Genomic DNA, 16,173 nt, shown 5'->3' with positions numbered 1-16,173 from the left:
AATAAACCGTGATTAATGACGTGCAATTAGATGGTGTTGCAGGACACACGCCATTTCTCTTTTGCTTCAAGATGGATCGAAGACGACAGAAAACGAGAGACCACGACTTGCTCTTTGCCCGGATGAAGATGAACCCATGACTGCCGAACAACCTTCTACACGGTTTCGTAGGAAGCGTGCCCGCTTTGGGTTTGCCGTCCGCTAAACGGCGAGCATGTGTATCCAGAAACGGGGCAGCACACATTTCGTGGCTCGTTTAAGGATAACAATGGAAGACTGTTTAAGCCAAACAGAAAGTTTAAGTATAGCATTGGACAGATATTCCCCGCGGTCGCTATCACCGGCCGCAAGTTTCAAAGCTGTACTAGCCCATATCTTCCAACGCACAGGTAATCCGATTGGTTAGGCGCGCTAATAACGACGGGCCGATTTAGCTGCTGCTCCGCATGCTTTCCAGAGCAGAGCAAGTGTTGTCATGTCACTCAGTCAGCCAGCCCGTGTGACATGACAGCGATCTCTACTAATTAGAGACGGCAATCTGACAGTGGATGCTTGCTTGGCGTACATGAACCGGGGCGGCTTAGCATAAAGTTTAGAGATTAGATTTCTAATAAAATTACAGACCCCAGTAGCATTTATTCCACTGGTTTCTTGCAGCGCCGTCAAAACAAAACCTCGGCGATGGCGTAGAAGAAAATGGCAGCTGTCCGTCCTCACTGTTCTTGACTTTCTTCCGAGAAGAAGGCAAAGAAAAGGAAGAGAGAGGGGGCGAAAGCAGCAGAGCAAAAAGGTTGGTGTCACGCGAAGCAATAATACTACACCTACGAAAACAACCTAGGCGCCTCCTGCGGGGAGTGGGGAGTGGGGAGTGGGTGGACCCAACGGCAGCGGTCTACTCTACCTAGGCGCCTCCTGCGCGAGGGCCCTGCTCGCTCTGCTGTGCTGGCTCTGCGTCGCGCATGCTTCCAGCAAAGCAAACACCAGCCAGCCCTCCCTCTCCCTACAAATCTCTCGCCTCCCTCCCTCCCTCTCCCCACAGATTCTTCTCTCTAGCGCACGCGCTCCTAGCTCCCACCGCCTGCACGCGCACACTTCCATCCCGTTCCAGCTGCAGCCGTGTCGGGTAGTATCATGGCCGAGGAGACCAAGCAGGAGGCCGCTGCGGCGGCGGCGGTGGCGGAGGTGGCCGTGACGGAGCCGGAGCCGGAGACCAAGGCGGAGGACAAGGCCGTCGAGGTGGAGAAGGTGGACGAGGCGGCGGCCGCGGCCAAGGAGGAGGAGGAGGAGGAGAAGAAGATGGAGGAGGCGGTGGCGGAGGCCGGCGCCGACGAGGCGGCGGTGATCGAGGGCAGCACCGCCTCCTTCAAGGAGGAGAGCAACCTCGTCGCCGACCTCGCCGACCCCGAGCAGAAGGCGCTCGCCCAGCTCAAGGAGCTTGTCGCCGCCGCGCTCGCCAGCGGGGAGTTCGACCTGCCCCCGCCCCCGCCCCCGCCCGCTCCGGCGGCCGAGGAGCCTGCCAAGACCGACGAGCCAGCCAAGAGCGATGTGGCGGCCGAGAGCAGCGAGCCCAAGGCCGAGGCCCCCGCACCGGAGGAGCCCAAGGCGGAGGCGCCGACCCAGGAGGAGCCCAAGGCCGAGGAGCCTGCCAAGGAGGAGTCCAAGGCGGAGGCGCCGGACCAGGAGGAGCCCAAGGCCGAGGCACCGGCGGCGGTGGCTGTCGTGGAGGAGCCCAAGGCGGAGGCACCGGCGGCGGTGGCTGCCGCGGAGGAGCCCAAGGCGGAGGTGACGGCCGAGGAGGCCAAGCCGGAGGAGAAAACCGTCGTGGTGGCCGAGGAGGAAGGCACCAAAACCGTGGAGGCCATCGAGGAGACCGCCGTCCCCGCCGCGTCGGAGCCGGAGGCAGCGCCCGCTGCCGAGCCGAAGGAGGAGCTGATCTGGGGCGTGCCGCTGGTGGGCGGCGACGAGCGCTCGGACACGGTGCTCCTCAAGTTCCTCCGCGCGCGCGAGTTCAAGGTCAAGGAGGCCATGGCGATGCTCAAGGCGGCCGTGCTGTGGCGCAAGAGCTTCGGCATCGACGCGCTCCTCGGCGCCGACCTCGGAGTGCCGGAGCTGGAGAACGTGGTGTTCTACCGCGGCGCCGACCGCGAGGGCCACCCCGTCTGCTACAACGTCTACAGCGAGTTCCAGGACAAGGACCTCTATGAGAAGGCCTTCGGCGACGACGAGAAGCGGGTGTTAGACTGAATACCGCTTCTACAGGCTACTCAACGACTGCATCTATCCATGCAGCATGCAACGTCGGCAAGTCCTACTAGATAGGATCTCTAACTGTAATTGGTTACAGAGTGTGCGTGCGTGTGTATCTTCTTCTCCTCATCCTCCCTGTAACTCTATATATTGTACCCCTTGAGGATGAATACAACACGCTGATTACTTCTTCTATGCACACTAAATACATTCTACATGGTATCAGATTAGATCCTTCGGCCTCCATGTCTCCTACCACACCTGCCACCGGCGCGGCCACCCTCGGTGCTCTCTCCGATGGCACCAGCGCCTCCACGGCCGCCGGCACTACTCCATCCTTCTCCACTTCCTCAACCTCCTCGTCCGAGTTGGCTGGCTCTACCTCGTCCGGCCCCAACCCGTACGCACTCGGCCTCTTCGGCATCCGCTCCGTGATCGACTACAAGCTCGACCTCCACACCGGTCCCTACTCCACCTGGCACGATGATATGGAGCTGCAGGTTGCCAAGTTCGGCCTCCTCCATCACCTTGAACCTGATGCCGCTGCTCCGCCCGGTGATCCGACCTGGCGCCTCCTCGACCTCGACATCAAATCGTGGATCCTGGCCACGATCTCCGACGAGCTCAAGGCCATGGTGAAGGGCAAGCCCTCCGCCCGCGATGTGTGGGCAGCCATCGAGGCGATCTTCACCGGCAACCAACGCGCTCGCCAGATGCAGCTGACCACGGAGCTCCTCCACCAGGTCCAAGGGAACCAGCCCGTCGCCTCCTACTGCGGTCGTATCAAGGCCATCGGCGACGCGCTCGCCGACGTCGCGCTGCCCCAGTCCGACGACGCGCTCATCGTCGCCCTCATCCGCGGCCTCCACGCCCGTCACAAGATGACGGCCAAAATCATCCAGCGGGAGGCGGCCACGATCTCCTTTGCGGAGGCTCAGAACATGCTCGTCCAGGACGAGACGATGGAGAAGTCCGCCGACCGGCTCACCTCCAACACCGCGCTCCTCTCCGTCAATCGGTCGGCGCCCTCCGGTGGTCACGGCGGCCAGGGATCCTATGGTGTCTCCGGCGGCCCGGGCTCCTCTGGTGTCTCCGGTGGCTCTTCTAACGGCGCCCCCAACCCCGGCAGCTACGGCGGCAGTGGCCTCCCGCCGGGTACTCCATCGCCCAATCAAGGTAAACCGAAGCGCAAACGGTTCAGCAACCACGGTGGCTATGGCTGGTCTCCACCGACTGGCGTCCGTCCTTGGACTGGTGTCGTCCAAGCATGGCCGCAGCAGCTTGTTCCTCCACCTCGTCCAGGCAGTGGCGGCGCTCCTGGGCTCCTCGGACCTCGGCCCATGCCACCCCAGGCGTACACCATGTACGCGCCGCTCCATCCTCCTGCGCCTTATGGTGGTCCGGCGGGCTTTGCGCCGTTCCAGTACGGCCAGCCTCCACCGCCGCCCACGTTCCAGCACGGTCTTCCCCAACCCGCCTTCGCCCCGCCGACTGCACCCAGCTTCGAGCAGTCCGCTCTGATTGGAGCGCTGCAGGACATGTCGCTCGCCCAGTCCGGCGGCTGGTACGCGGACTCTGGTGCCTCTGCCCACCTCTCGGCAACGCAAGGTATTCTCTCTCACGCTAGCCCTGTTGCTCATCATGCACCGGTTATTGTTGGTAATGGCGATCACCTTCCTGTCACCCACCTCGGTTACTCATCTATTCCTTCCCTCTCCCGTCCCCTGTATTTACAACATGTCCTTGTTGCCCCAAACGTCATCAAAAATTTATTATCTGTCCGTCGCTTTACTACTGATAATCTCGTTTCTATGGAATTTGATCCTTTCGGTGTTTCTGTGAAGGACCTGCGAACCCGGGCTCTTCTTCTCAGATGTAACAGCAGCGGCGACCTCTACCCGATCTTTCCGTCAACATCTACCGACCCGCCCGTCGCGCTCGTCGCCGCCACCTCCAACCTATGGCATCGTCGATTAGGCCATCCCGGCGTTTCTTCCAATTTTAATAAATCTTTTCCTTGTAATAAAACCGACGGCCTATGTCATGCTTGTCAATTAGGAAAACACACGAGATTGCCCTTTAGCTCGTCAACACGTTTGACTTCCGCTGCATTTGAGCTTGTACACTGTGATCTATGGACAGCACCGACTCCTAGTATATCTGGTTGCAAGTATTATTTGATTATTGTTGACGATTTCACACACTTCATGTGGAGTTTTCCTATGCGTTTCAAATCTGATGTACACCCCGTTCTCTCAAACTTTCATGCCTTTGTTCGCACTCACTTCCATTGCTCCATCGGCACGATCCAATGCGACAACGGCAAGGAGTTTGACAACGTCGCCAATCGCACCCTTCTCGCTCCATTCGGGACTTCTCTCCGCTTTTCTTGTCCCTACACTTCACCACAAAATGGCAAAGCGGAGCGAGCTATCCGAACCACTAATGACGTTATTCGCACAATCCTAATCCAAGCTTCCATGCCACCGCCCTATTGGGCTGAAGCCCTCACCACAGCCACCCATCTTCTTAACATTCGCCCCACAAAACCCCTCTCTCTCTCCACACCGCATGAAGCCCTATTTCGTGTCCCTCCGTCGTATGATCATCTACGCGTATATGGTTGCCTTTGTTTTCCAAACATCAGCGCCCAAACCCCGCACAAACTTGCACCACGATCTCTTGCGTGTGTTTTTATTGGCTATGCCACGGAGCACAAAGGCTACCGCTGCCTCGACCCAAAAACACAGCGCGTACACATCTCTCGACATGTCACGTTCGATGAGAACAAATTTCCGTTCGCCGAAACCCACACACCCGATCCTCCCTCCTACAATTTCGCCCACGATCACAGCGATCTCCTCCTCCTACCCGACGCGATTTCCCCTCTGCATGGCCTCGATTCCCGTGGCCATGCACGCCCCGCCGAACCGCCTACGTCTCCGCAGCCTGGCCCAGCGTCCCCTAGCCCAGCCCAGACTCCCGCTTCTTCCTCTCGCTCTGGTCCATCTTCTCCCGAGCCTAGCGCCCCTCCCCCTCGCCGCAACCCTCCCTCTCGCCCCACTAAACCGCCACCGGTGCCCTCTACTATCCAAACCAGATCACAGCACGGCGTCTTCCGACCCAAACGGATCTTCGATCTCTCCGTCACCACGCCTCCCTCCCCCATACCCCGCAACTATCGCGCCGCCCTCCTTGACCAGAATTGGTCCGACGCCATGCATGCCGAGTTCACTGCCCTTCTTCAGAATCACACCTGGACGCTTGTTCCCAAACCTCCCGGCGCCAACATTGTCTCTGGTAAATGGGTATATCGACACAAATTCCATTCTGATGGTTCCCTTGCTCGTCACAAAGCTAGATGGGTTGTTCGCGGCTTTTCTCAAGAACACGGCATCGACTATGATGAAACATTCTCCCCTGTCGTCAAACCAGCCACAATTCGTATCGTTTTGTCCCTCGCCGTCTCATCTCATTGGCCAATTCATCAACTCGATGTTAAAAATGCGTTTCTTCACGGCACTTTAGCAGAGACTGTATATTGCCAGCAGCCACAGGGATTCGAAGACCCCTCTCATCCCCACCATGTTTGCCTTCTTCAAAAATCCTTATACGGCCTCAAACAGGCTCCTCGCGCGTGGTTCACCAGGTTTTCTTCCTTTATTTCTACCATCGGTTTCTCTGCTTCTAAATCTGATTCCTCCCTATTTACTTTCCACTCTTCTACAGCCACTGCCTATATTCTTCTTTATGTCGACGACATAGTCCTCACAGCATCTTCCACTGAATTCCTTCAGCAGGTCATTTCTACTCTCAGCTCCGAATTCTCCATGACAGATCTTGGGCCTCTTAGTCATTTCCTCGGCATCGCTGTCTCTCGCTCTCCCGACGGCCTTCATCTATCTCAGCGCCAATATGCCCTTGAACTCGTCCAGCGCGCGGGCATGTCTGAATGTAACCCCGTCACTACTCCCATCGACTCCGGTTCAAAAATTTCCATCAACGACGGCGATCTCTTAGACAACCCTTCCGACTACCGTAGTCTCACCGGCGCCCTTCTCTATCTAACTCTTACCCGTCCCGACATTACCTACGCCGTTCAGCAGGCATGTTTGTTCATGCATGCTCCCCGCTCCACGCACCTAAATCTTGTCCGACGTATCCTCCGGTATGTCAAAGGTACACTCCACTTCGGCACCTTAATCACTCCCTCCTCCAGCACTTCCCTCACCGCTTACTCGGATGCCGATTGGGCCGGGTGTCCCGACACCCGCCGATCGACCACCGGTTTCTGTGTTTATCTCGGTGACAATCTTATTTCGTGGTCGTCCAAACGCCAACTAACCGTGTCCAGGTCTAGTGCTGAAGCGGAATACCGCGCGGTCGCCCATGTCGTGGCTGAGACATGTTGGATCCGACAGCTCCTACAGGAACTTCACCGGCCGCTCGACAAAGCTTCTGTTGTTTATTGCGATAACATTTCTGCAGTGTACCTCAGTGCCAACCCCGTGCAGCACCGTCGTACCAAACACATTGAGATCGATATTCACTTTGTTCGAGACAAGGTTCAGGTTGGCGACATTCGTGTTCTCCATGTGCCCACGTCTATGCAGTTCGCCGATGTGTTTACAAAGGGCCTCTCCTCTACAGCGTTCTTGGACTTCCGCAACAGTCTCACCGTCGGCGAGCCTCCCGCTGCCACTGCGGGGGGGTGTTAGACTGAATACCGCTTCTACAGGCTACTCAACGACTGCATCTATCCATGCAGCATGCAACGTCGGCAAGTCCTACTAGATAGGATCTCTAACTGTAATTGGTTACAGAGTGTGCGTGCGTGTGTATCTTCTTCTCCTCATCCTCCCTGTAACTCTATATATTGTACCCCTTGAGGATGAATACAACACGCTGATTACTTCTTCTATGCACACTAAATACATTCTACAGCGGGAGCGCTTCCTCAAGTGGCGCATCCAGCTCCTCGAGCGCGGCATCCGGGAGCAGCTCGACTTCTCGCCCAGCGGCATCTGCTCCATGGTGCAGGTCACCGACCTCAAGAACTCGCCACCCATGCTCGGCAAGCACCGCGCCGTCACTCGCCAGGCGCTCGCGCTGCTCCAGGACAACTACCCTGAGTTCATCGCCAAGAAGGTACTAAACTTCTTTCTTCCTTTTGTGGCATCGTGTCCTAACTTTTATTCCAAAATTCGGTAACATCAGCACAGGGATTATGCATTTATTTGCTTTATTAGGCAGCGATTTTTTGTGTTTGTAGTGGGTTCAACTGAATTCGTCTGATGTAGCTAGTGTAATGCTGTGATTTCGTCCTGTGGGAAATTTGACTGGTGTCATTCTTATAGCACCCGTAGCACAATAATCTAACTATATATGGTGGATTGGTGGTGCAAGTAGGATGACATAGTGGCACCATTTCACCTATAGTTTTCTTGTTTGAGTTATGTTCCTTGCTATTGAAAATGGTATTTGCTTATTACGAACTGGAGCGACTTCATTATATGATGAATTCATCTGATGAACATGACGTTGTAGTAGGTTCAACTGAATTCATCTGATGTATGTATGCTGGCATGACTACTATATCCTTAGGGGAAATTGATAAATGTCTTTGTTATAGCACTTGTAGCTCAGTAATCTAACTAGACAAGGTGGATTAGTGGTGCAAGTAAGCTGAGATGGTGGCATCATTTCATCCTCTCTTGTTTGAATTATGTCTTTTACTATTGAATATGGTATGTGCTTGTTATGAGACTGGAGTGAATTGGATATATGATGAATTGCGTGAACTGAATTAGGATCAATTTGTTCGACCATATGCAGGTGTTCATCAATGTGCCATGGTGGTATCTCGCGGCAAACAAGATGATGAGCCCGTTCCTCACACAGCGCACCAAGAGCAAATTCACGTTTTGCAGCCCAGCCAAGACCGCCGAGACCCTATTCAGGTTTGCACATGATAATCTCTGCAAGTCTTCTTTTCTCGTTTAACAGTCATACTTTCTTACCATGTTCTTACATGTTGTTTGCCTTCACTAATCTGATGCAGATACATCGCGCCGGAGCAGGTCCCTGTCCAATTTGGCGGCCTCTACAAAGAGGATGATACTGAATTCTCCACTTCTGATGGCGTGACCGAGCTCACTGTCAAACCTTCTTCCAAAGAAACTGTTGAGATTCCTGCTACTGAGGTTGGTTCCTGCTTCTGTCCTCAAATTTACACTACAATGCTAGAATAAACACTCAATAGTTCATTTTGTCAATGTGCTATCATTGTAGAACTCCACGGTCGTGTGGGAGCTCCGTGTGCTTGGATGGGAGGTGAGCTACGGCGTGGAGTTCACCCCGGACGCAGAGGGCGGCTACACTGTCATCGTGCAGAAGACGAGGAAGGTGCCCGCCAACGAGGAGCCAATCATGAAGGGTAGCTTCAAAGCGGGCGAGCCTGGCAAGGTCGTGCTCATCGTCAACAACCCGACATCGAAGAAGAAGAAGCTGCTGTGCCGATTCAAGGTGAAGAGCTCCACCGAAGCCTCCGCCTGAGGCTCCAGCTGATACAATCGCCAACCAGGTCCATACCACCACCATTTGAACATGTCGCATGATAGGAGATGGCCGTTTTGTGTCGGGTTCTTTAATTTGTTGGCTTGCTGTTTTTTGGGGGTCGGATTTGTATGTGTTTACTTGAAACCAAAGTGGGCTTGTTCTATGAATGAGATACCCCTAGCTGGGATCAGGAGGTGGGGAAATGTTGAGATAGTGATGGTTTGTTGACATCTTGGAGGGGCCGAAGAAGTGTTGCTGATCTGTAAAAAAAAACCTGTCTTGTACATGGTATCCATGGATTCTCTTTCGTCGGCATGTTGATTTTGTTTAGAAATTATTCATGTTTGGTTGGTCACCAACCCCATGTTGCTCTCCATGTTCCTCTGCTCCTTCCCTTTTGTCGCTGTTCTTGCCTGTTTGGTGCGTTGCATATGGCAATGATCTGTGAGGTCAGGGTCTCGGCCATTGTTTTGCTTGCCTATTTGCAGTAAAAAAAAGACACCATGTCTTGTTTGGGAGCATCCAGTTTTTGAGAAGAGAGATTCTTTGACATCCATTTGGATGAAAGAGAAGCGTTCTGAAAGTGGCAAGACGGACAGGGTGCGCAGGCCGAACCAAAAGCGGGCATTTTTTGATCGTTTATACGCTGGTAATGATGAGCATCAGCCATGCTTGGGTTGGGTGGTACAGTTAACAAAAGGCAAAACACCCCAAGCAAACAGCGAGAATGGCAAGAAAGCAAGCTGTGGACAGATGGATGGACTGTGCCAAGGAGCAGGAACTTTCCCTTTGACCACCATAGCATACCACAGGCAGGCAGGACCATGAAATCCAAAAGTGGAGGCCGCGGCATTATGCTTGTCCAGCTTGGCCATGATCCCCTCTCTGAATAATGGTGGTGGTGGCCGGGGATGCAGTTGGAGGGGGTTGGCTGTCTGTGATACTTGGAGGGGCAACGGACAAGCTGGTGAGCTGCTTCCATCTTTATCAGAAGGTAAGGTATTGGGGATCTCATGATCAGGGGGGAAACCTCATGATTGTTGGCATGGACATGCGGCACTGTCAATTGCCATTCCATGCTGTTTTTACGGCCAGGGTCATTGGACGTGTCTGGTGTCTCCACTTCCATTGTTCCCTCCGTATGTTAGGGCCTGGTTAGGAGCGGCTGCGACAGTAATCTGCATGTCTTTGACTGCAATCGGCATGAGTTTTTCTATCTTTTTTCGAGAACCTCGAAAAGGCCAGGGTGTTAATTGAGTACTCCCTTCATCCGAAAATACTTGTCATCAAAATGGATAAAAGAAGATGTATCTTTTAGTTCTAGATACATTTCTTTTTATCCATTTCGACGACAAGTATTTCCGGAAGGAGGGAGTATTACAACAAAAAAAAGAAAGAAAACGAACATAAGGGAAAAGCCTTACTGCATTCCCTATCCCCATTGCAGTGCAAACAACTAAGCGATTTCATTGCGCATACAAGCATCACCACGCATGGTATGAGGCCAACTCCACCGCGCGACCCTATCCTGTCCGGCTCCGTCCGTTTGGAGTAAAACGGACAAACCGGAAGGCTCAGCGCGCGGGAGCAAACGGACTTTTGTCCGTTTTGTGTCCGCTTGCGACCCATCCACGGCCCAAGTTTGCGCCGGTTTTGGGATGAAACGGACAGCGCGCGGACGGGCGGGACGCATGCGCGTGTCCGCCCCTGGCCCGCCTGTCGGTGACACAAACAAAAACCTCCCCGCGGCCCCTTTGGCGCCACCCCCCTCCCCCCAAACCCTCCTACGTCCCGCCCGTCCCGCCCCCTCCCCGTCCATGGCCGACGCCCAGCCGAACTCCGGCGGCCCAGCCGTCGACCCGCCCGGAATGGCCAAGAAGAAGAAGAAGGGCAAGGCGCCAAGGAAGCCGCGGTCGGAGTGCACGCCGGAGGAGATTGCCAAGTTGGACGCGGAGTCGGCGAAGAGGAGGGACCGGAGGGCGGTCGCCAAGAACAACATCGCCGCGGCCAAGAGAGCGGCCGACCGCGCTGCGATTGAGGCCGCGCGGCACAAGGAAGAGGTCGATGAGAAGGAGGCCATCGTCAGCAAAGCGCACGCCCTTCTCTGGCTGGCATTTGTCGTCCGGCCGGTTTCTCTGGAGGGGCCGTTGGTCCGGCGAGCACAGGGTCGTCGGTCGCCCGGCCTTCGCACTGCCAGTCGCCGACGTCGCGGACCACGCCCTTGTCGCCCGGCTTTCCTCCACCAAAGCACGACAGCCAGACCCGTTTCGGGGGGTCGCTGGACGTTGGCATGTTCGCGTCGTCCACGCCGCGCCCCTCGGCCGTCATCGACCTCAACGTCACCCCTGGGTCCAGCAGCGGCGGCCGACCGTTCGTTGAGATGCAAAGAAAGCAAGCACGACCGCCGTTTACCGGCATCATGTCGTCCTCCCTGCGTCTTGTTCGACGGAATGCCAACACCAACGCCACTGGTCGACGACCCCTACTATGACCAGTTCATGGAGGAAGTGACTACGAGGGTGGGCACGTCCCTGTCTACGACCTCGAGGAGACCCAAAGTCAGATGGCCGCGGCCAGTTCACTGCCGATGAACAGGCCGACGACCGTGCTGACTACGACCATGGTGACTCGTGGCATGAAGACGATGACATCTATGTCGAAGGTGATGGTGATGAAGAAGAAAGCAATGACGTTGACATTAGTGGCGAGCCATTGTTCATCGACGAGCTGACATAAAGAGCGGAAGCATAAAAGAAGAGGAAGAGCATTCGCACGGGTTCATACACACAAGATGAGGACAAGTTGATTTGTCAAGCTTGGATGGAGATTAGCCAAGATCCAAGGACCGGCGCACAACAAAAGGGTATTGTTTTTTGGACGAGAGTCCACAAAACATTCCATGAAAGGAAGTTCTTTGAGCCCTACCAATTTGAAAGCAAGCGTGGCATCGGCTCGATTCAAAAGAGATGGTTGTTCATCCAACAAGAGTGCAACAAGTATCAAGCCGCATTTGAGAGCGTTGAAGCACGGCCTGTGAGTGGTCTCGGCGTTGGGGACTTGGTATGCTCTCCTCTTCCTAGCCCTTTCCTTGCTACGGCCATGAGATTTCGGCCTTGTACATGTTTGCATGTTTACTTGTTGTTGATCATGTGGTGTAGGCATTTCAATCTTTGGAGGCATTCAAGGCCCGGCACAATGACAAGCCGTTCACTCTTACGCACTGTTGGACTATGATCAACAATTTCCCAAAGTTCAAGGACCAATACCATGAACTCCAAAGGAAGAGAGGCCTGAAGACGGCCATGTTCGCCGGAGGTGGAAATGGCGAGGCGTTGAAGAGGCCGAGGGGCAAGACCAACTCCAAAGTTGACGACATACGTGATGCCTCATCCATGGAATTGCATGACACTTTGCATGGCATGATGTCGCAAAAGGATGTGAGGGACGAGAAGAAGCGGCAAAGCAAGGACGAGCAAATGAAGCAATACCTAGAGCTTCAAAGGAAGAAGCTTGAGATGGAGGAGACGACCAAGAGAAGGAATATCGACATGGAGGAGGCAGCCCGGCAGAGGCAGCTCGACATGGAGGAGGCGGCCCGACAAAGGCAGCTCGACCTCGAGGCCGACAACGTCAAGGCTAGGCAAAGGCAGCTCAACATCGAGGCCACCAATGCCGCCACCAAAGCGAAGGAGGTGGCCCTTGCGATCATGAGCGTGGACTTGTCGAAGATGAGCGAGAAGACGAGGGCCTGTTTCGAGGCCAGGCAGAAGGAGATGCTCGACGCCGATGGCCTGAACTAGGTCGTCCGATCGGCCGTGGCCGTTCTTTTTTGGAGGCTGGCATGGGTGCCGCCCGCCCGCTGGGCCGCTGGCTGTGTGGCGGTGAGAAAAACATTCATTTTGAAGGCCGGTTGTGTTGCCGGCGAGGACAACCATTCATTTTGGAGGCTGGCTGTGTTGCCGGCCGCTGGCTGATGCCGGCGATGGACGTGTAGGCCGTTGGCTGATGCCGGCGTGATGAACTTGGGCCGTGAACTAGGGCTTGGCATTTGAAACGTTGCTTTTTTAAAAATAGACGCGAACAAGATGGGGTAAAGGATGCGGCCGCGCGCTGGGGCACAACCACCGCATCCCAGAACAGGCCCGGACACGACTCCATCGCCCTGCCGAAACGGACAGAATCCGGACAAAACAGACGTCCGTTTGGGGTCGCGCCGTGAAGTTGGCCTGATGATTGTAGATTTTTTTTCCGAAACGGAGGCAAAAGATTTGCCTCGTCGATTAATTAAGCAAAATAGAATTGCCCAGTTAATTAAACGGAAAACCAGGCGAAAACCGATACAAACCAACCATATGCACGGAGCATGCAACCCTATAAACACGTAATCCGACAACCAACCCTCACACCGCAACATCCCAAAGATAGCCCCAACAAGAGTAATTCGGCCGAAGACCACGCGCACCACCAAAGCCACGAAGACAAGTCAATCCATAAGGATAACCCAAGATACCGATGACCATCCATCAAGTAGCTGCAGACGCCTTTCCTGTGACACCACTCTTCTTTTCTTTGCTCCTAAGAGCCTCCTCCACAATTGCCTTGCCAGACCCCGGGCTAACTCTCTCCAAACATTTGAGCAAGCCATGAAGCTCTATTTGGAAGAGAATCTCATTGACCTTATTACGCACAGAAACCTATCCAACGGTCAGTAGATTTGAAACGCGGTAGGGAAGCATGGGAGGACAAGTCACGGGCGCGGCGACAAGAGCTCTCTGTTCGGCTGACCACTGGTCACTAGAGGCTCCTACTTGCTTTGCACCTTCGTGGTCACCATCTCCTGTTTAAAAGAAATGGACGTGCTCATGCGCAGCTGAGCTTGGACGGATGGGGCAGAGAAACCAGGAACAGCAACTTGAAGTGCAAGCTAAGCCGTCGACCTGGTTCACGCTAGTATATTTTTTGCTCTGTCGAGGAGTGGTAACCAGTTGACCAATAAAAAGCTGCATTCACGTTTGGGGATTTCTGAACCATGGATTCTACGTCCACGCCGGTGCCGTGCCGCAAACGGTGAGAGAGAAGCTAGGATGCATCTCCAGCTGCCATAGTTTTTAAAAACCGAACCGGACCGAACCAACGCCTTACCCGATTTTGTAAGCTGTACTGGTCTTTTTAGTAAAATCAGAAAAAAAAATACATAAACAAGGAATCGAAGCCTTGAGGCAAGGGTGCGCCTTTTTTTTGGAAACAGGCAAGGGTGTCTCGCGTTCAGCGAGTCGGGGCTTCCGACTCGATGATGAAGCGTGCACGAGGCCGGCCTAGTTCGCGGGCACAACACCGCCTTGTTTTCTTTTCTGTTCTTATTACGTTTTTATTTCGTTTTTTGATTCCATTTTTTAATTTGGTTTACACTTTCAAATGGTCTAAGCATATATATTACAAATATAGACTTTAGATAATATTTTAAAAAATGTTAATCATGCATTTGAAAAATGTTGATCATGTATTAAAAAATGATGAATTCTTTTGGCTATGTATATAAAAGTATTAATCAAAGCATTTGAAGAAAATAGTGAGCATGTATCTAGAAAATGTTAGACAAAACATTTGAAAAATGTTAAATGTGTATACAATTTTTTCTTGACCATGTATTATAAAATTGATGAAATTTCTTTATCATGTATAACAAAATGTTAATCAAGTATTTGAAAAATGTTTAAGAAGTATTTGTAAAATGTTGGTCAAGCATTTAAAAAATGTTAAATGTGTATAAAAAATGTTTAACATGTACTAAAAAATGATGGATTTTTTATTATGTATATACAAATTTTTATCAAGCATTTGAAAAATGTTGAATAACTACTTAAAAATGCTAATAAAGCATTTTATAAATGTTGAATGTGCATAGAAAAATGTTGAAAATGTGTTCCAAAAAATGTCAATATTGCATATAGAAAATCTTAATAAAGCATTTGAAAAATGTTAAATGTCCATAGAAAAAATGTTGACAATGTATTAAAATTTTTTGGTCTTGTATTTGAAAAATGTTAATCAAGCATTTGAAAAAGTTTTAAAGTGTGTAGAAAAATGTTGATCATGTATTAAAAAATGTTAAACATGGATTGGAAAAATGTTGTTAAGATATACAAAAAATGTAGATTGAAAACCAAAAGAAACAAAGGAAACAAAAGAAAAAGAAAACCGAAGAAATAAAAAAAGAAATAGAGAAATAAAAATGAAGAAAAATGCAATAAGAATAAAAAAACGGACAAGAAAAAAGAAAAGAAATAACAGAAAACCAAAAAAAAAAACTGGAGAGAACCGGCTGCAGTCGCTTCAAGTAGATCACGTCCTTATACATATCACGGATTGTATGCTGACATGATGGCTAGTAGGCTAGTAGCGCTGGTTATCTTCACGGTGACCAGGGATCGGTCCCTCCAATTTTCATTTGCCTTCTCTTTTTCCCATTAACTATGCGCGAAAATGGGCCGGCCCGTAACGACCACGACCGGGAAAACTCGACGCAAGATTTTCTACGGATTGGCTTAATGCGAGATATAGACGCCGTGTTCAGGCAAGGCAGGCTAAAGAACGATCTAGAAAAAGGCACACTAAAGCCCAGTAACCAACTAGGCTAACAACAATGTGATTTGTTAATGTTTTATCATCAATATTACGTGTATTCAGTCGATGTAAAGTAGAAAAATTTAAAAATTATCTTAAATATTCCCCTTTTTTGTTGCAAATGAACCAATGAACTGGCGGTTCGACCAATAATAAACTGAACCGACAGCCTCATCATTTTGTTTTGTAAACTATGCCAGCAACAAACCAACAAGGCAGTCGTGATCAATTTTGTCCACTCTGTAAACCCTGATGATAGATTTTTTAAACAAGCGGCCAAAGGGTGTGTGGAGGGCCCGCGCGGCCGCCTGGTGCTTTTCCATCGCCTCTCGACGCCTATATTTTATGTTCACTCTGAAAACCCTAATGATCGAGGAGTTTTTCTATTTTCGCCACCGCACCTCTCTATTTCATGTCGATCCAATCTAGAGGCCTTCTGCCGAAGGGGGAAGTCATCACGGTGGCATATCCGTTAACTTGAAGGTCACTATGATTGCCCGTGAGTAGTTCCCTTTGGACCATAGCAGTAGCTAGATGCTTTTCTCTCCCTTGCTTCTCAATACAAAGATAACATGAGTTGCCCTACATGATTATGATCCATTTGATGCAAGTGTGTTTGTTGTGGTGTGATGAATTGTCACTTTATGATTAGATTTATCTATGATTCCTTTTGAGATCAAGATGGTTTCTTTGTTGCATAATTCTTATTCATATATGTTCTCCAATCTATTTGTCTTTCTTTAA

At 51.8% G+C, this 16,173-nt stretch overlaps 2 protein-coding genes across 2 annotated transcripts; both read left to right on the top strand.

Annotated features, from left to right (window-relative positions):
* Positions 1 to 951: 951 nt before the first annotated feature.
* LOC123134355 (patellin-3) lies at positions 952 to 9,120 on the top strand. Its single transcript, XM_044553626.1, has 5 exons — positions 952 to 2,232; positions 7,195 to 7,395; positions 8,083 to 8,207; positions 8,309 to 8,450; positions 8,539 to 9,120. The coding sequence occupies exons 1-5, from the start codon at positions 1,132 to 1,134 to the stop codon at positions 8,800 to 8,802; spliced, it is 1,833 nt and encodes a 610-aa protein (XP_044409561.1). The 5' UTR covers positions 952 to 1,131; the 3' UTR covers positions 8,803 to 9,120.
* Positions 2,251 to 4,837, top strand: LOC123134365 (uncharacterized). Its single transcript, XM_044553635.1, has 2 exons — positions 2,251 to 3,855; positions 4,092 to 4,837. The coding sequence occupies exons 1-2, from the start codon at positions 2,442 to 2,444 to the stop codon at positions 4,124 to 4,126; spliced, it is 1,449 nt and encodes a 482-aa protein (XP_044409570.1). The 5' UTR covers positions 2,251 to 2,441; the 3' UTR covers positions 4,127 to 4,837.
* Positions 9,121 to 16,173: the final 7,053 nt, after the last annotated feature.

The sequence above is a fragment of the Triticum aestivum genome, chromosome 1B (assembly GCF_018294505.1).
Source record: "Triticum aestivum cultivar Chinese Spring chromosome 1B, IWGSC CS RefSeq v2.1, whole genome shotgun sequence".
Taxonomy (NCBI): Eukaryota; Viridiplantae; Streptophyta; class Magnoliopsida; order Poales; family Poaceae; genus Triticum; species Triticum aestivum.
The sequence above is the reverse complement of the archived record's forward strand: the minus strand, read 5'-3'. Positions and strand labels throughout refer to the sequence as shown.

Bases quoted from the DNA above. Each gene is read 5' to 3' on its own strand.
- LOC123134365 (XM_044553635.1), top strand. From the start codon at position 2,442: ATGCACACTAAATACATTCTACATGGTATCAGATTAGATCCTTCGGCC. The intron at 3,856-4,091 runs GTATTCTCTCTC...GTTTCTGTGAAG, and splicing joins CCACCTCTCGGCAACGCAAG to GACCTGCGAACCCGGGCTCT.
- LOC123134355 (XM_044553626.1), top strand. From the start codon at position 1,132: ATGGCCGAGGAGACCAAGCAGGAGGCCGCTGCGGCGGCGGCGGTGGCG. The intron at 2,233-7,194 runs GTGTTAGACTGA...ATTCTACAGCGG, and splicing joins TCGGCGACGACGAGAAGCGG to GAGCGCTTCCTCAAGTGGCG. The intron at 8,451-8,538 runs GTTGGTTCCTGC...CTATCATTGTAG, and splicing joins TTGAGATTCCTGCTACTGAG to AACTCCACGGTCGTGTGGGA.